General features: G+C 41.1%; 1 protein-coding gene across 4 annotated transcripts in view; it reads right to left on the bottom strand.

Annotated features, from left to right (window-relative positions):
- Nucleotides 1–27,524, bottom strand: part of GATB (glutamyl-tRNA amidotransferase subunit B) — a 45,865-nt gene continuing 18,341 nt past the window's right edge. For 2 of the 4 annotated variants that reach the window (XM_031588896.2, XM_090138534.1), the window contains exons 4-13: nucleotides 27,277–27,475; nucleotides 26,218–26,340; nucleotides 22,932–23,045; nucleotides 21,812–21,896; nucleotides 21,415–21,459; nucleotides 19,207–19,396; nucleotides 12,810–12,943; nucleotides 12,364–12,442; nucleotides 7,151–7,285; nucleotides 1–4,734 (exon numbers count right to left, since the gene is read on the bottom strand). In XM_031588896.2, the coding sequence (XP_031444756.2) occupies nucleotides 4,606–4,734; nucleotides 7,151–7,285; nucleotides 12,364–12,442; nucleotides 12,810–12,943; nucleotides 19,207–19,396; nucleotides 21,415–21,459; nucleotides 21,812–21,896; nucleotides 22,932–23,045; nucleotides 26,218–26,340; nucleotides 27,277–27,475 (1,233 nt within the window). In that variant the 3' untranslated portion in view covers nucleotides 1–4,605. Of the gene's footprint in view, nucleotides 4,735–7,150; nucleotides 7,286–10,403; nucleotides 10,759–12,363; nucleotides 12,443–12,809; nucleotides 12,944–19,206; nucleotides 19,397–21,414; nucleotides 21,460–21,811; nucleotides 21,897–22,931; nucleotides 23,046–26,217; nucleotides 26,341–27,276; nucleotides 27,476–27,524 lie in introns of those variants that run through there. The other 2 variants (XR_016465741.1, XM_031588897.2) reach the window with 2 other exon arrangements.

The raw sequence follows: 27,524 nt of genomic DNA, 5'->3' as shown, positions 1-27,524 counted from the left end.
CATTTCTCAACCAAGTAACTTTCCCCGGCGCGTCAGCAGGGTGCCTGCATACAATTATGTATTGTGGGCTAAATACCTGCAAACTCACATTTTTGAAGAAGCCAATCCCACAGCAGCTGTACTTTATTACAGTCTCCTTTAAAAATAGCTTGGATTTAGACCAAAAAAATAATAAGTTAAATCCAGGACAATGAAGCTGCACACAGCTCAGCGCTGCAGCAGCAGCTTGGCCATTGCTCAGGCAAGACACCTGCCTGGGCTCCAAGGAGAGAGAGAGGGCTCAGGGTCTCTGTGCTTGTGGCTGCAGCCTGAGCCCAGGACTCTCATCTCTCTTAGTGCTGCTCGGTGCCCAAGTGCAGCTCTGACCGCTGTCAGGCTTAAAGCCCTGGAACAGTAACAGTTTTGTAAGTTCCTCTAAGGCCAGTCAATGTTGTCTTATGGCAGCAGCCAAGCACTCCTGCTCCTGCTGAAGGTTTGCTTTGTTGTGTTTAAAATCTAGGCTGTAAGGCCCGATATGGGCCATGTGCTGAGGCACAGCCAGAAAAGAGGGAGCATCGCTGGCAGTTTTCTGTTCTTGTCACAGCAATCCCTGATTACTGGTCATGCGTAGCCCAGAGGCACTTCTGGATGGAGTGTAAATTTGCCATTGCAGAAAAGGGAGCAGCAAATCACAGGCCCTGACAACTTAGGACTTTGGATTTTTTTTTTGCCTTCCTCCCACTGCTTAGTAATAAATTTCTCTCTTTGTATCTGTATTATGTGAAAATCTGCAGCTTCTTGCAGGCAGGGGAGACTTTCATTGAACAATCAACCCAATGTAGGTAAGCTTCTGTGTGCTTGGAAGGATCAATCTTGACCTCCTGTCTGCTGCAAGTTGGCTTTATGTGACCATTAGGTGAAGCAGAGCATAATGAACTGTAGAGTATTTGTAAAAAGTGTTGCAAGGAAGATTCAGGAAGCAAAGGTAGAAAAGCCCAGCCTGTGGTTCTGTCTTTTCTCTTGAGCAGTTTTAGACAGTGGATGGAAAACTAAACTTGTTTAAGGAAAAAAAAAAAAGCCACTCTTACTGTCAAGGTCATAAACTGCTGAGAAGGTGCTGCATTGAGGTCAGCAATTGTGAAATTTGTAAGTAGGGGGATGCTCAGAGCAGAAAGGAAAACACTGCAGTAGCTGACACCATGCCACAAACAGAGTGGAAAGGGGCTGCAGCAAAATTGCAGCATGAATACTTGAGCCGTAAATTTGTAGTTAAGGTTCTCTATCATATGCTTCTATTTTTAACACTGTTAAAATTAAACTCTGCAGCCAAGGCTGAGTGCTAGGAATTCTTTTTTCACTACTTCAGCATTGCCAGCATCTTTTTTGTCAACTTTCTCATCCTCTTCTGCAACTTTGGGTAAGGGATACCTCAGCTGTACAGGACAGCAAGTATCATCTCTCTGCCTCAGCGGTGACCTCCCAAAGGACTTCCATCAACGATGAGATTGTCATGGCAGTGTCTGGTGTCAGCTATTAATTTGTGAGCGCTTTCCTTGGCCCTCTGGTTGTGAACGGCTACTGCTGAAAATCCGCACAAAACTGTCCTTAATTCACCCTGCCTGATGGCTACTGCACAGATGGCATCTCCAAGCAGAAGCTAGGGGAGAACTGCTGTAATTAAATAAGACTTACTAGCTAGTGTCAAAGCCTCCATCTTAATTCTCAAGTTCCTAGCCTTGATACAAGCATGCTAAAGCAACCTGTGGGTCAGCAAAATGTTCTGATATTGAATGCTTTGTGGTCAGATGCTCCATCTGATCTTGCTGGGCCCACCTGTTCTATGGTTTTGGGGGTGGGTGGTTTTTTTGAATTTGTCTTTACAATAGCAGATATTAAATTCTAAGAAGCTGCTTCTGTCTTTAAACATGTTCTGCAGATTACTGCTACACAAAGCTAAGCCAAGGCTGATGTACAGCATTTACTTGTGAAGTGTTTGTTTAGGATTTACCTTTAGCTCCATGCAGGACAAAGAATGGTGGTGGCTGTGGTATCTGGGTGGTGTTTCAGGCCCTTGGCCAGCAGCGAAGGCTCATGTCTTGATTGTATTCATTCAGTCAGGGTTGTGTAACAGGGCTGATGCAGTGAGAGTCAGAATCAAGCAAGCCAGCCATGCTGCCCTTTCTCATCTCTACATTCTATTGCCATCAACCAAAACTACTTTTACTCTGATAGCTGGTACCTCCACAAATGTTAAAAAGATTAATCATCTTCATCTCCTTTGACTCAAAACACTTTTTTGCATCAGAAAGAAATTTACATTTTGTGTGCCTGCAAAAGACTTGCTTAAAAATTCAACAAGTGACTGGTTCCTAATACAGTTCAAAATTTATAGACTATGGCTGATCTTTACCTTCCTGTGAAGGAGAAGAATATTACAATTATCCCTCTTTATCTTACATGTTATCCATTTGAAAAGAGATAGAGATTTATAGTAAATCCAATGCTGTACTCATATAGAACTTGACTCATGATTTTTAACAGATTTTGTACTGTATTAGCAAAGTGTACTTATTTAGGTAAGGAGTGGCTAAGAAGTAGTAGCCATTGGAGAAAGACATACATTAGTAATAGCCACGCTACAGTAGGGGAGATCCTTCCTTCTCTTACAGACAGCTTAATTATTACTGTTCCAAATACTACATTGTGATTTTCCTTTATCTATTTATTTATTTTTGAAGAGGCAGCCACTGCTCTAAAGGATAAGCTTGGCACAGCAGCATCAAGCTGTGCAACAGAATGCATTAACCTTGGAGGACCACCTTCTGGAAACAACTGTGTTTTTCTCAACCTAGGAGTACCTCTAAATTAGGATTTGAGGTTTCATGCAGAACCTCCTGTGACTTCTGGTTCCTTCCTGCTGTGGCAGCAGTTGAACAGAATTCCAGTTCTAAAATGTAAAGTTTGCTGTGTAGTCCATTGACTATACAGTCAACCTTCTATTGACTGAAAACTTACACCACCGGGTAAGAGAAAATAGTGCTTTTTGCTCAATCTATGGAAACTGTCAGTAAAAGTTTTTGTGCAAATGTCAGGCTACAAGAAAACCCTGGCTTTGTGATGTTTTAAGGGTCAGGAATTTTGATCGCAACCATGTTACTTCTTTTTGACAGCCGCATCACTTTAACTGTGTAGTTATTTTTATTGAATAATGGATATACACTTATCCATTACATGTATTTAAAAAGCATCTTTCTGCCTGTCTTTCAATTTAGAGTTCCAAGTTGAACTGCGAGCCAGTTTGTACAGAAATATCCTCTTTGAGACACGTTAGCACTTGTTAGAATTAACTGCCGTTAACCTAGCTTGAACTAGGTGCTGCAAATGTCACTTCTGCAGAAGATGACAAAAATCCCAGTGCTCAACCTGCTGCACTCCTTTGGCAGCATGCGCCAGGCAGGCACATCCTCAAGAACCATTCTGAAGAAGCAACACTGAGGCCTGAGATAAATGTGGTCTTTAAAACGTACCATTTAGCAGCCTGCAAAAGGGATTTTAAAAACTCCTGCTGGTAAATGGGATTTCTTTTCCTACTAGTTGTAAATTTGAATGGATGCCTCCAGTTGGGCCTCCTGTTAATAGCTTGATCAGCTGAAGGATTTAAACATGCTGGTGAGGTGGGACTGGGAACTTAACTCCAGGAGTTTTGATTTCAGAGAGCACTTACAGCTACGGGCTGCAAAATGGAAGTTATAAACCAAAACACAGCATAAAACGCTCCTTAGGAGTAACAAGTGGAGCAGATCCTGGATCCAGGCTGAATCCTGCTCAGTTCTCAGTAAGCTATCTGCATTACTTCCACTGAGTGGATAAAGTTCCAAGCGACAACAGAAAGCCCTAGGCTCAGGTAAACATAAGTTATGAATTGTTCAGGACTGAAACAGCACTGAGTAGCCAAAGCAGATGTTTGAACACATACAACTAGAAGACGAGCAAGGAATCTGACATTAATTATACGTAGCCACTTAATGTCTACTGCTGGCACTTACATCTAGTGCCTTTGTCCCTTCCCCTACCTTAGACATCAAGAATGAGGACTAGCATTTTTTTCTCCCTTCTGCTAGGCATGAAGGTACACGTGGCCATTCTTAATTACTGCTGGGCGTTTTGATCTTAGCTACAAATGTACTCACTCTAATTAACAATGAGTTATTAGTATGTACCACTGGACTGCTGCATTCCAGATCTGTGAATTTTCCTTCTGACAAAGAGGAAGCTGTAAGAGCTGAATTCACACTTGCTTTATTACAAAACTAACGAATGCAACTTAGCTCTGTATACTCACAGATTTTCCTGGGAACTTGTTTGGCTATATGGAAATGACACTTCAGAATGCTGCACTGAAGTGAAGGAAATGTAAAACGACTGCCAGCTTCTGTTAAGTTGGTCCTTTGCTCATCCACCTTTGGCTGATGCAGCTGGGAAAGGCAAGAACATGATGCTCCTTGAAGCATAACCAATCTAGGAAAAACAGTCCTGACAGACAAGGAGGCACCAAAGTTCATTAGCAGCAAACCAGACAGAACGAAGCACGTCTTCTGTAGACAGCTGGGCCGTTTTCTCTTGCGTCTACTCTGACAGCTTCTTCTCTAGTATTTGCTTCACCAGAAGAGGGTTGGCTCGGCCTCGTGTAGCTTTCCGAACTAGTCCAATTAACTTATTGATAACTTTTTCATTTCCTCCTTTTATCGCCATAACCTTTAAAAAGAACAGGAAAACAACATGCTCAGTCATTCTGGGCCAAGGTACGAATATTTCTGTCCTTTAAGGCCACTGCAGTTGAATACTGTACTTAGGAGTTAAGGTGTTATTATAAAAGCTTCCTTGAGCTTTGCAATAACTACTCAACAACTGCAAGGCCCTACAGCTAACGAAGATCTTCCTTTATTGAAAAAAGTCAGTGAACGCTTCTGGATTTGAACAGAAGCAGCTCAGACAGTGACTTCCTGGGAGAGAGCAGGAAAACAAGGTGAGCTTCTTGTTGCCAATAAGAGCTTTTTCCTAAATATACTGTTCAGTTTTGGTAAGTTATTTTCATTGAATCACAATCAGTTTGAAAATATTTCTGAAGTCCTTCAAGAGCAGAGTTGGATGTTTGGTAACAGAGGTTATTTCCTTGAAGCAAAGGACTTTTGCAACAAAGCAGTTAATCTGCTGATGAGAAATATGGCCTCCTATCAGGGAGCTACTGTTTGACACACAGTTACCTACAAAATATCCATATATAAAGGCTAAGCAAAGAAAATGAAAAAGAAAAGCACTGAAAAATCCACTGTCAGGCATTTCTAGAGGAGACACTACTACTGAAACTTTATGTCCTCTTACAGTTTGTGCGGCAGGGAAGGCATTCTCGGCATTGTCAGAATTACTGGGCAAAACGTGATAGCTTCAATTAAACAGGATGTCATATTTACAGATACTAAGGGAAGGATTGCTAACATATGAACCACCAACTGTGATAATTTCAAGCACAAATGCAAATACTGCTGCTCGTTAGGGTATCTGAATTATTGGCAGTCTAAAATCTCTGTAAAGTCACAATATGGAAAGGACTTGTTATGTGACAGAAATCCCTTACGTGGGGGCAGAGTACGGTACAGCCAAGATACTGCATTTTCATTAACTGCTCGGTGTTGGTTTGGAATTTTGTCCATTTTAAAGAAAGTTCCTAATGAAAGCAAGGCCTATCTTTTTTCCTGGCAAGTACTCGGCTAATTTTGTAATGCAAGTTCTTATAGCAATTCAAAGCAGTGAATTACAGCCCTTCCAGGCAGCTTTTGCCTTACTGAAAGATCACCTGGAAAAAGGAGGAAAGCGAAGCCACTCTACTGCATTTGGCTTGACTAAAACAGCGAAAAGCAGAGAGGAATTAAGTTCTCAGACAAGGCATTATTATTGAAATGGGAGCCTAGTTATGGACCTTCAGCTTCTGCACTTCCCAATCAGTTCCGATGTTCTTTCTATCTCTATGCCTGCGCTTCCACACTAGTCTGAAAATACAGAAGCACTTTTATCAGGCTCTGCAAATGAGTCAGTCTGATGGAGGTCACGCCGACCTACTGCAAGCTCATTTTCTTTATCAAAAGCTCTTGCAGAGCTGTTAGCATCCCCCAATGAGAACTGGGGTGGGTGGTATTGTTCTCAGAAGATGTCAGTGTTTTTTTCCAAATGGCAAATGTATCTAGACAATGCTTGTATTAGAAGTAAGCTATTCACTTCTGCTTTTACATTTTCACTCCAGAGGACATACAAGCACTTGTTTTCATTCTCATTTTTTATATAAAACAGATGTTAGACTCTGTCAGGATTTCTTCCCACTCCTCCCCTTCACAATCAACAAGCTTTTTCCCCTTTTCCTGGCTCAGAGCTCATTATATGGATGAGCCACGCAGGCTGCTGCATCCTTCTGAGGGGATGGGGAAGAGCTGAAACCCTGCCCTTACACCTGCAGCTGCAGCAGGGGTGAGCAGAGGGCAGCACTCCCAGTCCCCAAGCCTCCAGTGCTGCTGCCACATGGGTCTGTCTCCTCTCACCCCACAGACACAGCCAGGCAAGAAAATGAGCAAAATTTGGCTGTGGAGTGAAGGAGGAGGGGGACAGGGTAAAGAGAGGAGTAGAATTTTGGCCTTGCCACCTCTCAGAAGTCTCTGACTTCATTACTGTTATATGCCTTGCTGGCAGATAGCCTCAGTCTTCAGAACAATGTAGCAGTGGTGCACTAATATCAGAGATGACGACCAAAAAAATGACAGTTAGGTGGCCAAGTGGCCAGGTCAAGTTAAGGGCGATATATTGCACAGGTGAAGAAAGAGCCCTACAGCTCTGCTTTCTTGTATTACATTTTTACGGTCTCTTAGAATGACTTAGCACATTAGCCAGACTGGTAATTTCTGCTGCAGATCATTTTGTGTAAGCTTCAATTTCCAAAAAAACACTTAGTAAAATAAGAAAGGAGAAGAAAAGACCTGACGGTAGCTGCCTGTCAGCTTTAATGCTCCTAACTGGCTTTAGAGCTCAAATACCAATTAAAAGAGGAAAAAAGGCCATTTAAACCCCCCTTTTTAGTGCCAGAGAGTAAAAGAGTGTGCAAGCCTCTCAGCACCACCATAATCACCTCCTTTTCTCGTTCATCAATCACCGCCTGGCAGATCTGTTCAAGCTCTTCTTGATCCTGTATCAGTTCAAGCTGCTTTTCTTTAACGATTTCAAGAGGAGTCTTCCCTTCTCCCTTCCACAATTCCTCAAACACCTGAAAACCACAATGAGCAACAGAAGTCAGTGACTTTACATACTGATGTTATTTATTCGCACTATTTTAGCTGCAGATCTAGGAAGTCAGATTTTAGTAACAGCAAGAGCAACAGCGCTCTTCTCATAGTATGCACAAGAACTGCCTGAGAGCAGTAAGAGAACGCATTTCCACGAGTGGTGTCTCTGCCTGGAAACTGACCATTAGTTGACAGCAGTACTAAGTCCAGTCCCAGGAAACTCATTACCAGTCCTCATCAGCTAACTGTCACGAGGATACATATGACAAAGCAGAAGAAAAATAGTGCCAAGCAGAATCTCTGCAGCAGCTCTAGGCCCAGCTATGCATCACCTCCCAGAAAAGGAATGCTGGGTGACCCTAAGCCTCGGGAGTAATTACTTGTTAATGTCGGTGTGTGTTCCTATGCTGTATCAGGGCTGTTACCCTGGAATAAAATTGAGAGAAGAGAACATTTATAAAAAAAAGTTTCCTTGGGCAGTGATTTTCTTTTGCTCTTATTTCCTTTGCTGTTATTTCAGACCTGTGGGAGGAGAGGAAGAAAACCGTTATTAAAACAGCTGCTTACGCTTCATTCTGCGCTGAAGATATAATTGTATGTTTGGGCCACTGCTGTGTACCAGTGTGGAAATAGTGCTCTGTCACCATTTCAGCATTAAATACTCAATGCAGGATGGAGAAGAGGCTGGGAAGGGGAGAAGAGAAGGGGCACTTAAACTGCATGTTAATTAGCAAAGCAATGAGACAACTTAGGGAAAATGGCACATGTGGGATGGTGCTTTAAGTATGCCAGCAATATTCTTTAGCATAGGAATATTTTGTGGTAAGAAAGACCCTCAGTTAAACAGTTTTGTAGCCACAACATGTACATAAGAACCATGCATTGACACAATACCTGCAAGCAGATATTTGTGTGGCGGCCGTACCCTAAAGCTTTTGATGGGATCTTGTCACATAGCTAAGACCCAGAGAGAGAGTAATGATACACAACTCTCACGGAGGCTGCATCTTCTTTTTTCCCTTGTAAGAGGGTCAAGTGCAGATCAAAATATTAAATTACTGATAAGCAGAGTTATAACCACCATAAGCAAAGCTTTAAACTGCTTTTACCTACAAAAATCAATGCTATATACAATGTCCTCTGCAAGATCTCTCTTCCTGTACCATTCTTAAAGATCATCATGCCCACGCTACTTGAAACACCCCTAGAAACAAACACATCCAGCGGAGACTCAACCTGCCTGCAGCTCTTTGCAGTATCTTTTTGCTGCACTCCATGCCTCATTCCACAAGCAGCCCCAGCTGCTCCTCCTTCCCCAGAGACCTGGCAGAAAGCTTTCTGTCCCCGAGGCACTGGGACAGCACATCTCCCTTCAAAGGGAGCTCTGGCCTCTCTGCACAGCAGAGCCCACAGCAGAACACCCTGGAGAGTCTGACGCGCTGCACAAATCAGAGACTGGGCAACGAAGAAGCCACATCACTGTCCTGGAAAAAGGCAGATGTGATTTTTAAGACTGGTACGCACACAAGCAAGACACTGGGCTACAGGAGGGGAAAATTTGCAACAAACAAAATCTGAGCAGCCAACCATGGAGGAGTTACCCAGCAGCAACTCTTACATCAGGCTGCTGGACAGCTGACATTTCGAGATCCATCTCCGATTCCCTGCCACTTCTGTGCCAAACACCTCCTGGCACTAAGAAAAGCTTGCCCGTTAGAAACCTTCAAGGCAGCAGATTTTCCCTGTGACATCTGCATTGTATGTATTTTTCAATTTGGTAACGAGCTTATCCACTTAGCCACCAGAGCAGTATCGTTATCAAGGCCCTTGCTTGTTTACAGGTATGTAAAAAAACAGAAAGAGATGTGCCCAAATCCTGTCAAAAATGCATTTTTAAAAACGCGCTTTGCTACTTGGCAAGGAGTAGAAATTTAAAGAAAGCAGTTTAAAAAATGATTTCAGCTCATTTACACAAACTGTCTGCGTCAGAACACTGGGATCAAATTATGAAGTCTCCAGAGCCAAAATGAGAATCTCAGGCCTCATTTCCATCACTGAAATCTCAGTAGTTTCTACTATTGACTCTTGGCTGAGCGTGATTAGATTTTAATGATGTTCTGCTCTCCCCACCTAACAGGCATAGCAGCAAACCACTGGTCAAGATGAATTAATCAGGACTTGCACGTCTGGCTGCCACGGGCATCATATCAAACATTTTGCAGCTGGTGATCATGCCAGCTGACTGCTCTGCCTGTGAACGGCTCCAAGTGGAAAGCCTACCCACAGTGACGCGCTGCCAGAGGAGGAGGGAAGCAGCAGGCAGCACCATTTGAGCCTGTCCTGTGGGCTGCTCTCCTTTGCCCTGATGGAAAGCCTTGATGTCTGGCAGTTGTCCCTCAGCCTCTGACAAAAGTGAGGGGCAGGCTGGGCTCACTGCTCCAGATGGTACGACCATAATAGTCAAAGCAGATGCTTCTGTTTAGGTTTGTGTACTGTACTCATTTTCCTGCTACCTACTTTGAAGTAGGGGTGCCAAGTGGGTCCACTGAAGTTATTCTTATATTGGGTGACCTATTCAACTGCACAAGCAGGCAGGACAAGGGGCCTGCTCTTCTCCACACACCGCTATAGATAGCTGGTGAACATGCAATGGGGTGTTTCCACAGAGTTGCTGCAGCACAGCTCTCAACAGCTGAAGCGGGTTCTGCTTTCCTGCCCCAAGAACCACATCCCTCCCACAGTGCCCTCACTGAAAAGCAGGTCCGTTCTGCCACAGATGTGCATACTGCCAGCCCTACTGGCGAGGAGTGAGGTCCCACCTCGGCCATACTCCCATCAGACCAGTTTCAGTGTAGTAGAGTTGCATTCCAAATGTAGTAGATGTTGACATCCAAATGGTGCCTCCAGGGTACGGCCATGCATAGTGTGTGCCTGTGCAGGCCTCCCCAGTTCAGGACATGCTCCCTGCACAGCCCTGCACACCAGCAGAGCTGGAGGCTGCTCCCCTTTGTACAGGCATGCCAGCATGAAACTGCTTTGGAAGCCTCTGGGGTAGGATGCTATATTTGATGGCAAGTCGGGCGCGAGCTCTGTATTTACCCAAGTGGTAATTATGGAAGCAGACTGTGCCCTTTCCTTGGTATATGCATCCTACCATACAATGTTCTGTGTCTATAATCAGCACTCGCAGCTTTTATCTGTGTTTTAATGCCTTATACAGCAGAGACTGAACACAATCCTCTTAACAAATTAAAACTTCTAACAGCTTCCTACTGCGAGCACGTATGTGTATGCATGTCTGTGTGCTCACCCCATCAACCCTGCTGGAGCTTCTAGTTGGATCTGTCTCTACCACTGCAGTTCGTTCTCCTCCACTTCAAGTGCTGCACTTCATCTGCTGTTGTGTATATATAGCCCCTTCTGCCCTCAGGCCATCCAGCATCTCGGCCTACTGCTGAGAATTGTTATAAACATTTGTTATTCTTCTGACATCCAGGCAACCAAAATACTTTTCTAAATGTGGCAAGGTTCCTGCAGTTTGACAGCATCACTCAGTGATGGCAAATAGCACTGTTACTTCTGTGTCCAATTTCAGAACACAGAGGACAGCATGCACAACACAAGGAGTTTGTAATTAAACAAGAAAGGCATCTCTGAAATTCTTGACATTTCATAATGTGTCAGAAGTGCTGGCATACAGATTTATTACAAGGAAAGGACTCCAATGGAGGGGCATTAGTATCCTCTCTACCTTCAGAAGGAAACAGACTTCAGAATGGTGTTCTGAGCTCCTTTTTCATATGCAGACCCCAAACTAATGGGTGTCCCATTGCTCTGCAGGCACACAACTGCTCTGCATCCCAGTGTATTTCCCTGTTAATATTTTATGTCCTTTTTGAAGCTTTTACTTTTCCAGTCCAAAATTTCCAGATGCACATCTGAAGTCAGGCACTTAGATCTGTATTTACAGTGCCTATAAAAAGCAGCTGGCTATTCCAAGGAGCAGGCCAACTTCAAGGCCAAAACAATCAAGATCCACAAGTACCTCCAAAAGAACCCCCCCCAAAACTAGGAAGTGTGCCCCAGTAAGAAAAAGAGCCACATTTGCAACTCTGGGTTTATAATCATGTAAAGAGTGAACTAACACCTGTACTGTTTTGAAGTTACACTCGGACTCAATCAACTTCTGCTAGAAAGGTGGAAACGTGTGCATTTGAGAGAGGTAAAAGCTTGAAAGCAGGCAAGGCAAGACAATTTTGCTTACTGCCACCTGAGGAAAAAAGGTTAACTAATGTACTTAAATGCAGAGCACAGTAACTCACCTGAAAGGACAGTGAATCCCACATACAGAATTTGAGGTGAATGGCAGTTACTCCCTATCACAAACGAATTCTAGATTTTGCCTAATATGCACAAGCAGTTTTTAACTTTAGAGATCAACGTGTGAAGTGCTGATTTTTCAGACTGTCCTAAGCAAACTGATAGAGGGAAAACTGGCTTTACAGACAGTCCTTGCTTAGGAGACTCATGGCAGCACTTGCTCAAAGAAGCCAGGATAAAAGGAAGGTCAGATGTCTCTGTGTTAAACTCACAGAGTGCACCACATCAGACTTCTTTTTGTGACTACAGTAAGGCGATTGATATCCTTTTCCATACACCAATACTTGACAATATAGGCTCTAGTATCCTTTTGCACATACTAGCTGATACGCTCAGCTTAACTGCAAGCCATGGATTAGTTCCCACCAGCCTTTCCTCAGGTGTTACTCAAGCTACCAGACTGAGATCTAGCATCTGCTTTGTTCAGAAGCAGACTTAACTGACTGTAGCTTGAAGCAACTATTTGGTTTGTGCCCCCTTATTACACTAAGTATGCAAAGATATCAGTAAGATTATACTACATAAGGCATTTTCATCCTTTAAATGTATATAGCAAAGATAGAAAATTTATTCTTCATCAGCACCTTGATGAATTTAAAGCAACCAATTCATTGGTACACAATGAATGCAGATGAAATAAGCATCAGCAGATTCAAAATACAATGAAATGAAAAAATACCTGCTTTGCTGCTGAAGAAGAAATGTCTCCGTTTTCTAGAAGGTTCAGAAGGTCAGCTAGGAAAAAAGAACTGATGGGGCTGTGGAAAAAGGGGACAGGAGTTACCTCAGGGAAGAGGACAAGTAATAGATTTATGCCACTGTTGCTTGTCTAAACGTCACACAGTTTAGCATGACAAGCTAGGTTTTTTTTTTTCGTGATACACTGTATTCAGCTTTGATCTTGACTGCCTGATTATGCCTTATCATTGCCCTCTTCTCTGGAAGGCATTTGGTTAACTTCATTAATCATGACAGTGTCAAGGCCTAAGCAGCACTGCCTAGGATAACCAACCTCACAGATGATAACTAAAGCAGAAGTCAGCATCAGAGTGACATGATACTGTTCCTGGTACATGAGAAAAGGAGCAATTTTATTTCACCACTGTTGTAACTGAGAAGCCTGACCTTTCCTTTGCTGTAAGGGAATTTTGTTTTAAGTGACTGAGTAGGTCACTCAAAATCCAGCCGATCACTTTCTTTGGCTTCATCTGGGTCTGTTTTACCACATCTTCAAAGAAGTCCATTAATCCATCTTCATTCTGTTCAAGAAAAATTAAGTGCATTGAACAGACACTGAAATGCAAGCATGATTAATTACAATTAGAATCAGAGTATAAATGCTAAAGTAAACTAAAAAAAGTAAAAAAGCTGCAAGACTTTGGAGTAATTTTATTATAAGTAAACAAACTACATTGTGCCTAGCATGCACGCATACAGCTTATATGTCAGCCTGTTTTAAAGTAACTTCAATAATCGAGTGAGCTTTTCTCTTACATCTTCCCTAAAATCAATATTTGGAGAGAACCTCTCTCATTTTGTCCTGTTTTTAAATACACACAATGGCAGAAAATATAATGCTCCATACACTGTCACGCTATCTTTTACCAAGAAGAGACCTTGCCTGAAATTGCCTATAGATACCTCACTCTTGATCTTGCAATCACTTAGGTTTTTTTTGGACTGATGGAATAAGGTTAGCTTGTAGTCACCCCTGAATGATGTGGAAAGGTCACGCTGGAAGAACAGGGGTTTTATGTTTCTAGATTTTTCACAGAAGCTATGCAAGGCTTTGCACAGCACCCTAAGTGCGCAGGAGGTATGATAGTAGGGGATTCAATTTATACTGTAAGTGAAATCTGAGATTGTTTTTAGAAGAACAGATAGTGCACAGCCTGTTGAACACTGTGCTGTTTGATATCAGGGCACTGGCAGTTCTTTAACTGTAGCACAGAACTCATTAGTTCTACTGAAGGCAGAAAAGACATTAAGTGGCAAGAGGAATCCAAATCCTCTTTGCCACTGGATTTCTGTAGGGTATGGCATAAATGAACAGGAGGTCTCACCAGCTCTCAGAAGAGGCAGCAGTTTAGAAGCAGCCACTGAGTTATTCTACTCATACTGTCATCACAGCAAAACTATCTTCCAAGTACACAGTAATCACAGACAGATCTCTGTGAAGACTTCTGAGCAGAACAGAGCGGAGGCACACACTAAACCAAAGTGTGACTCCTCCACTAAAACTCAGCCCTGTCAAAGCAGTCGTCTTTGTCCTTGTATTTAAAAGCAATCACTACAGCAATATGGACTTTCCACCCCCCTTAACTTTCACAAAACCAACTTCCAACACCTCTGGATACTGCTTTTAAGGAGTCCACAATCTACTGCTCTCTGTTCTGGAAAACAGAACTAAAATTACTTCAATTAGTGGGCTGATGTGCTATAAAACTACAATGATAAAAATCAGACTCTCACCCTTTCCTGTCCTGTGCTTTTACACATTCACTTAATAGTCAAAGAATGTAAAATCTAACATTAAGTATAATGGAAGAACAAATTTTGTAATTATCAAAGTACAGATTAAGAACTATTGCATGTGTGCAGTGGAATTTCTAAAATGATGAACTACCAAATATTGTACTCCTCTTAATTCACCTCATGATTCATTTGCACAAACACTGATTATTTAAATGGCAGATTACCTTCCATTAAAACACTTGTCCAATTTTGGTAGGAAAAAGCGACTGTGTACAAATGCTGTTGTTTTCACTTTAATGTATACTGCAGAAGGTTTCACAAACAGTCTAGACAGAGCAGTCTAGCTACATCATGTGCACAAAAACTTTGTCTGCAGAAGCCACATGTCTGAGTGCAGGCTACACGGCTCAGATGCAGCACGTCCAACACTTCTATCACGTAGATGATGGAGAGCAGCCCTCTAGCACTGGGCACATTCAGATTTCTGGATACCAACAGCTTGGCTAGAGTTACAGCACTGATGCTTCTGCCAGACCTTTGAGAAATCAAGGGCAAACATACCCAGCCTTCCAATATCCATGAGATGATTTCCAGGCAGCAAGAGGAGAAAAGCTCAGGAATACTCAGACACATCTGTTTATGTATGCTACCAGGTACTGAGCCCCATACTTGCTTCTTAAGCATGGAGAAATGGACGGAGAAAGCATGGAGAAATGATTTTGCCATTCTTTTATTATTTTTACTTTTTTAGCGATTGTCATTTGCTGTAGCCAAAAAGTAGGAAACACCAGCAATGAAATGATCAAGGCAGAATTTCAGAACATCAAAATGACTGACAAAAATGAAACATTTTCCTTGTTTTCTAGCCATATAAAAAATTACTAATAACTAATAAAATCAATTCTTAAATATTGTACTATTTGAACTTTAATTTGTTGTGCATTTTGGTCAACTTTTGTCATGCTAGGTTCCATCCAGCTGCCAAATCTATTTGGACAACTTTCACCCAGAAGAATGTTGTTAACTGTAGGAAAAAAAGACCAAGGGGCAGCTCTGATACATTGAGCTCTACTACCCATCATTTCACTTCTAAATGAAAAAAACATTCATTGAAATATTAATTTAGCTTCTTCTCTACTAATCTGACATCATAATTTCCTGCGTGCTGTCTGTATATACTGCGTATTTCTGCCTCTGTATTTCAGCACTATAAATTATGCCCCCACTTGGGTCTCTCACTACACACCAAGTATGTTGCAACTTATTCATCAGAATCTCAACTGCAGGAACCATGACATTCCAATATTTCAACCAGATGCAAGTTTACTTCTGGTACATGGTTTAACACCATCATTTAATTCTACTGAGATGTCAAAACGTAACAGTGGAGTGATTCCAAGTACTTTGTAAACAAGTTTCAAACAATACATTGTTTTACAGACAACCATGGGCATAATCTGCAGGGACGTTGGGTCTGTAATGCAAACTGATGCCTTTAAAGACTAATAGCTGCCCAAAGCACTGAAGGATAAAACTCTATCAGTGTTCACAAATCTCATTTTTTCTGCTTTCTTCCCATTTTCACCATCACAGTTCCTGCAATAACCAACTGTGTGGTAACAATTGTCGCAAAAATGTGCAAGACTGTCAAGGAAAAAAAGCAGAAAATCTACCTTATTAAAGTAGAAAAGAGCAGTCAGAAACAGACAGCTCAAACTTTCTCCTTCTGACTTGTTAGAAAATGCTTTAGGTTCTAAAAAGAAGCATAAATTCATCCACGCACTGAAGAATATGGGGATGGCACAAGGTAAACAAAATGGTCAAAACCACTGGTAGCCCATTTTGATTGTACAAAGGATTCACAAATGCCAACTGTTACAGTGAAGAAGTGAGCTGAAGCCAAAGCAGAACTGCCACTTTTATCTGAGTAAACATAAAGGTATACAAAGACAAGGAATTTCAAAGTGATCAGAGTGTTTCTTCCTAATGCTGCACTGTGACAACTAATCATTTCTTTTTGGTTGGACCTCAGCATGGTTTTTGAAATCAATACAACGTATTAATATCTATGCCAATACATCTTTTTTTTTTTGCCCCCTCCACCATTCTCATCCAGGACCATAATATTATACTACTGTAGTTCTCAAAGATTCTTCTTAACTGAAGAACAGTATTTGCCAACCTACCAGTTTACACAGCAAATTGCACGCAGAAACCCAAAAACCATGGAGTTTACCTTGCTTAAAGAATTTTATCTTTATAAATAAAATGGATTTTTCATGAACAATATCAGAAATTTCATTTATTTTTGCAATTTTTAGAAAATCAAAAATCTAGCAGTTTACACTCAAATCTCAGACAAAGATATCAATAGTCAAAGCCCTCCTTCCATCTCAGTTATTCTTGGAATTAGGCAAAGCTGGAGTCTTACATTCTCAGTACTGTGGTATATATAGGCAGTTTTTGTGTATGAGAATAAAGGTCTTGAAGCCAGCTCAGAAACTACTTCTGAAGTATGATATTGTTTTATCGTAACTTTCGGGCTTAATGTTTTCTCTTAACAAGTTGGCGCAAAGCAGAGATTTTGCATTTTAGAGTCATCCCTCTACCACCACCATTTATTTAATGAGCACTCCTGGGTGCTCTAACCTGAAAGAATGCTCATTAGATTTGTGCATCTGGCCCTATCAGCAATCTTCTGTAACTTCCCATGTAAGCTTAACACAGCAATGGACATACCATTTGTAGATGAATTAAGGTTAACTAGTCTCCCAGTGAACAGGCAAGCAACTTTTATGGAGAGTTTACATGCTGACATCCTAATGCACAATAAAAGACTCACAATGAAGAAGTGCTCACTTCATGCATTCAAATGGATGCATTATCTTATTACAAGCTGTATCTCAAATTTCAGCTTGGAGCTCATTAATTATTTTACACACTGCAGAAAGGAAGAAGTTAACAGAGAAAAAGCAAAGGCACTAGAGGATTTCAGAGAGCTCTTGGAAGGAAATGGGAACTGAGGAGGCAAATACACAGGGCTAGTTCATAGGGGTGACAGAACCACACAGCAGAAGCTGTCGATACTATCAAGATTGAAGCAGGCTAAGAAGTCGATGCCAAGTGAAAGAAGAGGGTGTATTGAGCATGGCTGGGATAAAGTTAATTTTCTTCATAGCAGGCCATAGGGTGCTGTGTTTTGAATTTGTGACCAAAACAGTGCTGATAACATCAGTGTTTTGGCTGCTGCTGAGCAGAACCTGCAAGGCATAAAGGCTTTTTCTTTTTCCCACTCTACTCCCACAGTGAAGAGGCCAGGGTTGGTTTAGAACAGCAAATCCAAATAGAATAAGGAGAAACTGCATGTCTTACAGTGTTGTACTCAGCAAGAAAAACTGAGGGCAGAAGTAGAGACTGGCTGGGCATCAGGCTCCTTGTGGGATGTGATGAGTGGTGGTCTTTGCAACATTTCTTTTTTTTTTTTTCTTCCTCCTTCTTACACTTAAATAAGGTTGCCTGTACCTCAGCCCACAAGTTCTCTTGCTTCTGCTGTTCTTATTCTCTCCATCTCACTGGTGGGAGGAATGAGCAAACAATTGTGTGCTGCTTTGCCACTGGCCAAAGTCAACCCACCTCAGTGGGGAAGAACTTAGAGGAAAAAAAAGCCAGAAAAAAAAAGTGCAGAACCTGTCTGCTCTCCTGAGCTACTTTTAATTTGTGAGAAACGTGCTGATGTGAAAAAATGCACATGTGAACAGGAATATCGTCTGTTAGATTACATTTTGCAACTTACACAATGAAATAGAAAGGTAACATACCACTGACACCTCTCAGTGCTGTCACTGCAGCCTCGTGACTTCAATAAGACTTACAACACATCTGCCCACCAAACAGAAGATCTGTAATTCGCGAAAAAGGCACACAAGCAGAAAAGCAGTTTTCCTAACACTTCAGAAGAACGAGACTTTTTTTTTCCCCTGTAGAACCAACTTCTGTACAAGTTTTAGAATACACATAGTGTGCACATTACGAGTGCATTAAAGACACACAAAGGAGGGATACTAGGTAGTTAAGTTAGGTGTACTGCTCCACCTGCGTTTACAGTCAAACGAAAGGAACTCCTCCAGAGGACAATTTGAAGTACTTATGGTTCTACCTGGAGTCTTACAATGAAGAAGTCCTTTTCCTTCCATCTCTACTAATCACAGAAGTAACCAAAGCAGGACACCACCCTAGCTTAGCTGGCTATCTGAAATGTCTAAGCTTGGGTGGCTTAACACCCCCCCCCAGTGATCACTAGGGAATCAAGATGATTCAGTTTGTATTTGAGATGCCTGAAGTCCTTAGAATAATTTTCAAAGTTATGAGATTCTGCTGTCATTTCCTTATTTACACTCACATTTGTCATATTTTTTTTTTTTTCCCCAGCTCCTCTCTTCTCAATCTGTCCTAGGCATTGTGAGGTCAAAACTAATACTGTACAGCCATTTTGTGTAATTACCTGTTAATGAGTATGGTTTTTTTTTTTTTTCAAACTAAAAAAAATGGAGACCAGATCAACTAGGGCATGTGAAACTAAGAGATTTAGACTATATGTTTTCCTTCTGCAGTCAGGAAAGTATGCCTATTAATTTGTCAAATAACGACAATGTGCCCATCCTCGTACCAAACCCAAAGCCAGAGATTAAGAAGAATAAGCACTTGCAGGCAAGGATTTGTCAGCAGGAAGTTGTACATTTGTTGCAGTCAGTCACTAGTTTGTCCATATGTAGACAGACAAGATCGATATTAAGTAATAGTTATCTGACTGCACCTTGTATGAGACATGCTTCTGCTAGGCACACGGTGCAAGGTTTCTTTTTTCTCCACTAACATATGCATGTATGCTTCAAGGTATAGAAGTAGGCAACAAACTGGACATATTTCCAAATAAAATAAATTCATGAGAACTGATAGCTGGTTAATAACACCATTCGTAAATATTTTTGAATACAGTCCAACTTGTGGAGTTGCTGCATTTATTTTCACACTTGATCAATAGACCTACCATTAAGGTGAAGCTGTGTTCAGGAAGAATCCCATACAGTTCAACAAGCTTTGCTCTCTTCACACTGGGAAGGTCAGGAAGTCTCTCATGAATCCAATCGATATTTACCACTTGCTGATGGTTCACATTAGCTGGCAAAGATTTAGCATCGTATAGAATCAATGGGGGAAGATTTGGCTCTGGCATAAACCTAAAGATGAAGAAAAACTTCTTTAGAAATATTGTCAGTCAAAAGCTAAACAAGAAGGAAGAAAATACATACGATAGCTTTATGCTGACTTGGAAATTACATTGTCGTCTTTAATAAAATATTAAAAATTCATGACAGTATGTCAGAGGTCAGTTCATCAGCTGTTGCAAAGTCCCTATTCTCCTAAGTATTTGCAACTACTTGTCAGAGTCAGTGATAGAAAAGGATTAATTATATTAAGAAAAGCAATAAAAATAATAGTTATGGAAACAACTTATTTCTTTTGACATCAAGCATGAACTGTAGAACTAAACAGAAATGGGAGTGGATTGGCAAGGAGAAACCCAGATTGACAGCCAACCACCAAAGTGATCTGGGCAGGCTGTGACCTTTTCCATGCGGACTTCAAAAACCTTGATGAAATCCCATGCTGTGCTAAAAGCAAAGTTACTGCACTCATCAGGGTGTCTCCACAGAACAAAAAGCTCGCTTAAAGACAAGGCCAATTCAGACCACTGCAATTACTTTGCAGTTGAAGCAGAAACCTCACTTTCACCTGATCAAATGAAAGGTTCAAAAATTTCAGGACAAGGGACATGAAACACACTCTATAATTTTTATTTCAAATCTGTCTAAACATAGATCTTAAGTCTGATGCATAACGTGCAAGCAGTAACTTACAAAAAAATCTAGAAAACAGTTCAATACTGATCATAATCTAAGCACTAATAATAATCTCTCTGATCTTCATTTGAAGTATCTTAGACTCACCCGTTTTGCAGAGGTTTGCCTAAGTTTTCTTCTGCGTTTGTTCAAACTAGCCTTGTTAAATAAATCAGCAACTACTACATTAAGGAATTCATAAAACGACTACTGTCTTCTCTGCTGCATTTCTACAATTGCTATTTGGAAAAGCAGACTTAAAGTTTGCAGAATATTTTCAAAATCCTTGCTCTGCATCAGTAGGAGCGTATGTACAGTTAACAGGAACACAGAACTGAGAGGCTCAAAGTTCTGTAGAGCTGCAATTCTCCAACTGGGAAGTGACCTCTGGGAGTAACAAGAAGGTTGAACCTGAGATGAAAAGCCAGGAAACAACTAAGTTGATCAGCATTTAGACATCTCTATCCATAGGATGACAGAGGCATACAAAGAGCAGTAGAAAAGGAGCTCAGAGATCTCAACAGTCACTGAGCTGCACTCTTATGCCCCATCCCATCCAGACACCACTCTGATTACCTCTTGTACAGGAGCACTCAGCAGATACGCTGTTGTTTTGCAGCACTGACCCAAAATTTATTCCCAGCAGCACTGCTTCCTGACAGAGTTATGCCTTATTCTCTTGCCCTCCAGATAGATTTTTCTTGGTTGACTGCGTATGGCTATGTATGTTTGACTTTGCTGAGAGCAGATTATAGACTGTTCACACAAATCTTTAACAATCGAACTGTGATGACTGCCATCTCACATCAATGGAAGGCAGTAAGTATTTAGCTGGGTAACAACTTCAGTATGTCTACATAGATCTTAAGGTAGAAATCTGCCTACAAATGCTGACGCTCCTCAACAGTAGTTAGGATTTTCAAACAGTGTGTACGATCACTGAATTTAAGCATGAAGAGGCAGGGCCTATTATATGAGAATCATTTCTCTCAATACATATTTCAAGCAGGAACAGTGATCATCTCAGAATATTCTTACATTTAACGTCAGGCATTCTTAACAATATATGTGTACTGCCCAAAAAGCAAACCTTCAAACTACCCACTTTGAGCAGAAGTATTCCGGATTATTGCTTAGGAAAGGCTTTTGTGTTTCCTCGCTGCTAAATCCAATAGAGTCTATGGAATCTAGATGTGAATTTCTCAGACTCATACTGATAGGTCTCTTTCCACTGGAAGGTCAGTTTCCATACGCATTATACTGATTACCTTTACAAGCTTTTTACACTGACTACACTTAATATATTCAACTGATTTTCAGTTCTTGAGAATGTAACTTTATTTTTTAAAAAATACCGATAATCTTGCTTTCCCTCTTTGTCTCTCATTGGTACAGTGCACCTAAAATAAAACAAAACAGATACGACATGAGAAGTGGATTCCCAGCAAAAAGATAAAACAAACCTCGCCTCATGATGTTCAGGAGAGTGCCTTAAAGCCACTCCAAAGAAATCGTGTATGTACAAGGCCAGTCATTTTCATACAGACGCCACTTGAGTTAGCACACAAACTGTTGTATAAAAGCCTCAACTTCAAGAATAAGTTTCTACCATTGAAGAGAGCATGCCCGTGAACATTAGCTTTAGAAGACAGAAGTTGAGCGATATCAAGTTATCTCCCCTGATCTGGTCACTAGGCATCCCTAGCACTCTAAAGCTGTTATTACTGATATTTCTCCAAAATAAGAACTCACCCAAGCTTAGAATCAAATGCTCTTGTTTCATTCAGAACTGTTCCTCCACTTTCAAGTTCCTTAATTTGCCTCTGTATTTCATAGTCTGGCAGAAACATGAGAAAAAAGAATAAGCTTACTATACTGCACTATTAGCTTTTGTACACTGCACTATTTCATTTTCCACTGCTGTGCAATAATGGAAAAGTTAGTTGTTTTAACCTTAATAAAATCAACAGCAGTAGATGCATTATCAGTCACTGTCTTTCTCCCCAGCACTGTTTCTTTCTTTGCATTTTCTCCTCATCTTCTTTCCTTTAAATAGAAAGCATTTTCTCCCAGGCACTGCAGCCAAGCCATACATTTCTAGTGACCTTTCTTTCCCTCAGTGGAGTACTTAGAACAAGAATTCTCACATTCTCCTTGCCAGTTATATTTTGGAGATGTAATGATCATCCTTTCTTGCTCATACCCAAGTTGCATCTGAACTTCACACATGCAATTTACTGTACATGGTGAAAGCTATCATCTGCACTGAAGGACAAAGAGCTACTGCTAATGTCTCCCAGAGCCAAACATACTAAACCCTGAATCATCTGCTTTGTTCTTCTTACAGGCAGAGGGATAAAAGTTAAAACAGACTAACATGACTGCTATCCCCAGAGTATTCCTAACTAAGATTTCTTCTGTCAGGGAGCAGCAAGAACAGGGCTGCTCCAAAAGGTGGGACAAGCCTGGAGCCAAGGACCACCACAGCACAGGAAGTGCCCTTGCACGTCTGAGCAGCGTTGACAGATGCACATGCTACTAGCAGGATTTACTGATGGTGAAGGGGTGAACTGAGTCCAGGGTGCACCCAGGTTGTTCAGTCAGACAGCAGAAGCATAGGACTGGAAACAAGACTACAGCAGAGGTCCAAGGTCCATCAAGAGACAACACTGGAAACACATCTGTGACATAGGCCAGGCAAAGTCTTAAAGGCATAAAGAGGACCACTAGACCAGAAGGAATGTGCATGGATGGGGTACACACAGACAAAGCTAGGTCAGGGCATTTAAAGCCAACCAATGTACTCAGACACCTGTTTTATTAAGAAGTCAAAGTATCCACAACGCTCCGTAACAAAGTAACCATCATTTACCTACTGCTTTTGCCAGGAATCTTATGCTATTGATATTCTTCACTTCAGTTCTTACTCCGTAAGGCTCTCCAGGGTGATGCACAGAAATATTGGCATCCACTCTCAGCTGACCCTCTGTAAAAAGAAACTTAATCAACAAAATAGTCCACCCTGTAAACTAGAGTAAAAGCCCCCAGCACGCATTAATAAACTTCACATTACGTGCAGAGCATTAAAAGCAGGCTTCCACACTTTGAGAAATGAGTAACAACCAGTTCATACTAACTTTCTTTTGATTCCTTTTCAAGCTTCTGCCTCCAATCATTCAAATTTTTCTGAGAATTCAACCTTTTTTTTTTTTTTTTTACTTCTGATATTACTGTTCCTAATTCTTCTCTGAGAAAATTGTATGGCACAGTGCAGGGCATAGCAAAAAGAGCTTCTGATTCACTGCCCTTAAAAAAAGGGCAGAATCAGACAAGCGACTTAAAGCAGTGCACTGTGAACTTCCATTCCTCTAAAAACAGCACAAAGATACCTTTTGGAATTACAGTTTGATATATACTACTCTGTTGCGAAAAGCAAGAACTCAGTTACGTTGAACAGTTTTTACTTAGGTGCCCTTGGAAATTTACAGCCCAAGGACAAGATGTCAGAAGCTGTGGATTTTTTGTAGTTTTCTTTTTCTTCAAGAAATTGCAACCTTTTTTCTCCTCCAGATTTCCCTGGCTGCCAAAAACACTGAAACTGAACACAAAGTTACATATAAAAATGTCCTACACTCCTAGTTCAAAATGGGCTAACGTCCTCAGAGATCTCTGATGACTCAACCTCAAGTAAACAGGACTTTTATCTTTCTAAGGTTTCTCCCTCCAAAGACGTTTCTTCTAAGAAGAGAAGGTTTGCCACAATTATTAAACTGGTGGGAAAAACAAACAGGAGAGGTTATATCGTAATTAAACATAATTTCTTCCCATATGCACAGTGAACTTTTGTAGCCTTCCTCTTTAATTACAAATACTGGTAAAAAGAAACAAACACTTGATGTTTCCATACGGTCACACTATTAAAGAAAACACAAAGTAGCTCCGATTCAAACCTGTGAAAAAGTCTATGGCTCAAAATCCACTGCAGTGAACAAACAAAAATTGACTGGAGAGTACGTGGTACGTGTTGTAGAAGTAGGCTGGATGACAGTGCATTCATTTCCTCTGTCTTCAAAGAGTCCTTGACAAACACAAATGAAGGACAAAGGCTATAGAATGACCCAGCATCTCTTGCAGAAGTGTCCTGCACACGCTCATTTTGGGGTAAAATGAGTAGTTGCTACGGAGTAGGAATATACTTGTCCTGTTCTTGCTTCTATTTGAGACACAGCCTGCTTCTACTTGGATGAAGGTGCCAGTGGGACACAATAATGAAGTTAATCAGATATAAATGAAAGGAGAGCCTGACCCCAAATTTTTTAAGAAAAGCTTTTTTCCTTAAAGCCCACTTTAAGCCCAGCTTCATTTCATTTTCCATTGTAATCATCTTTTCATTTGTCTACTGATTTAACAGTGTATAAAACTTGTCTTCACTAAACATGCAAATAAAACACAGGTGAAATATGAGCATGTAAAACCCTTAACTGAAAACAAGTAATTATGATGAGGTAAAACACAGCAGAGAGCCTTTAAAATGCCACTAAGAAAAAATAATTCAAATACTTTTAAGGCTAACTATACTGCAGGAAAAAGTATTCCTAACACTAAAGACTCCTGAAGTCAGAAATCTCAATGCAGTGGAAGATGCAACTGCATAATTCCAATGGCAATATTTGGACCAAATTCAGAAGTGACAAATGATGGCTTACATGCACGTCCATGAAGGCCTTTGAAGAACTGTGTGAACTGGCTGTCCAAAATTAAGAACTGTGCCCCTTTCTGATGTGTATAACACTTGGTGAGAAAAGATTCACTAAGAAGTGGGCAAAGTGAGGTACTGTATAAGCATATATAATGACTACCAATTATTATTTCCTCCTACAGTAGATTAGAATTTGTATCACTAGCTGTCATTTCTTGGGTCTCATTAGTCTTTGGTGGACAGATCACTCTAAGTCACTTCTCTAGGAAATGCAATCATTTAAACTGTGGCCTGATTCTGCTGCCAGATCAGTGCAGCCATCCTTCACAGGCAAAAATAAACACCTAGCTTAAATCATGAACACTAGCAGGCAGCACATAAACATGCAAGGGATGAATGCCCCAAGCTGCACTTCTAAAAGTGTCAAGCGGAAGCCTGTTTGCTACCTGTAACTATGGGTTGGTTGCAAATTTTGGTAACATTGGAACTACACAAATGGCATGTCCCAAATCATGCAACTGAAAAAAGAGACATGAAACAGAACCATTAGTCAGGAAGCTGAACACATGCCGTGCACATGTGCTATTTAGACTGGAAAAACTATCAAGAGTTCCAGAAAGAAGGGATAGTGCCAAAATGAGGGATTCTCCAAATAAAGAGACGGTAGTGATCTTGGTTAGAGAAAGGTGGGGGAAATCCTGACAATCAGAGAGATGTGTAGAGATAAGTGGCTGGGGATGCCTAGGGACCTTGGCTGCTAATGCCTGAGACTGATATCTGCAAGCTGCACAGCATGAACCAATACAATTTTCTGCCAAGCCCCCCCAGATCAGCAGTGATCTCCCTAGTAGAAGGGAAGTTGACACCTAGCAAACAGTGCTAGAAGGGGAGAGACAGAGTGAGCGTGCCAAACTATCCAGCATGGTAGAAGCTGAGATCTGGTTGGTTCTTAGATTAACCCTGGTATCTGCTATAAGTTATTTACTCCATCTCACACACACACCATCATATATTTACTGTTTTTACATCTATTTTATGGCCAGCCGAGACTTGACAGACAATTCAGAGGATGATCCATACTCCTACTATGTTGGAGCTAAGGGAACTAGCTTCCATATTCTGTAACTAATCCTTAGCACATAGCTTATGTGCTGCAGCACTGTAACAAGCAGCATGAGGACAGACAGGGAGAAACACCTCAAGAACCCTGGGGACATTCACTCCTGTCTAGGTTTTTCCTATAAAATCTAACACTGCAAAGCTCTGCAGAGGAAAGCAGGCCCATAAGCACATCTGAAGCATGGCAGACATTAGGGCAGGTCTGAGGATTTTAAAAACAACAGCTAGAAAAGGCTATGGGTAATAAGCAACTGCAGAACAAAATAACCAGAAGCTGCAGAACTCCCACAAATGCAGAGAATTACAGGTGACAAGGGAACATGCCCTTCCCCCTCTGTACCTGCCATGATTGCCTGGCTGCTCCCAAGTGTCTGAAGAATAAGCTGAAGCTCTCTGACTGCTGCAGCTGCTTCTTCCCCACAGCACATATCAGGCTCCATGACAACCTCCATGAGGCCGACTCCTATCAGGCAAAGACAAGAGATTTCCAACAATAGCTTTTGATCTCAGCATATTAGAGTATAACTGGCTAAACACATGAAAGCACTCGGGCTTTTTTTGAGAACAAAACAAAATGAAAAAAATGTATTATTTAGTGACTGTCACAATGGACCAGGTACAGATGGCAATAAAAACTTTTCCTTCTTTTCTTAAAGGAACAGACAAACTGCAGACAGTACTCCACCCTCTGACATGCAGAACAGACATATACATTCCTCTTTGGCTCTCCTCTGAGAGAATTCCAATTAAAACCCTATCTGATTGCAGACTCAAATGTATTTCTCTTAAACTAATTTTGGAACAGACAAAACTGTAAAAACACGTAGTAGTTTTTCATTTCAGTATCCCTTCCAAAGAACATGACCAGCCACAGCCTTTCACTTCAATGGACACTGAAGCATGATGCCCATTAGGCTTGCCATCCTGGCCACAGCCTTTTATTTTGTATTAACTTGGTTCATTCTGTTTATAGTTTCTAAGCTTGAAGAGAAAATCTCCCTTTTTTTCAAAAGCTAATAATTAAAAGAACTGTCTATCAAATTCCAGCAGCTACTCCTATACACAAACTTCATTCATTTATGCTCTAGGATACACTTTTTTTTTTTTAACACCTACAGTTGAAAGAGCTTACACAGCTGAGTGGCTCTACGTGACTGTCAGGCACGAGGAAGTTGAGCTAACAGATTACTAATTTGCTCTTGCAAAATGTCATCAACCAACTGCAAAAGGAAAGGCCTATTAAACATTCCCCTGCTTCAAGTGTACTGTGTTTTCATTTTCAAGGAGAGAGATAACAGGCTGTTTTTATTTTTCACCTGTTTTCTGTCATTGGTTTACTTTTAAAAACTCATCTTACTATAGAAAGGAGGAGAAAAATAAGAGAATGGTCCAAGCTTACCAGCCCTGTTCAAGTCAATGAGAGTTTGGCTCCTTGCATCATCATGGAGACTTTTTCCACTGTCTTGCTCCAACTGAATTTGTTTAATTCTCACAGTTTTGGTCACCATCTGGCTCATTTTGTTATCTTTGCAAAGACTGTATGACAGACTCCCATTCACCGCAATAGGAACTCTTTGCTGAGTGATTTGATAGCCAGCCTGTCAACAAAATCAACTTTATACACCAATAAAACATTCACATTATAGA

The sequence above is a fragment of the Phasianus colchicus genome, chromosome 4, assembly GCF_987193195.1.
Source record: "Phasianus colchicus chromosome 4, bPhaCol1.hap1.1, whole genome shotgun sequence".
Classification (NCBI taxonomy): Eukaryota; Metazoa; Chordata; class Aves; order Galliformes; family Phasianidae; genus Phasianus; species Phasianus colchicus.
Note: the sequence above shows the minus strand (reverse complement) of the source record. Positions and strands in the feature narration are given on the sequence as shown.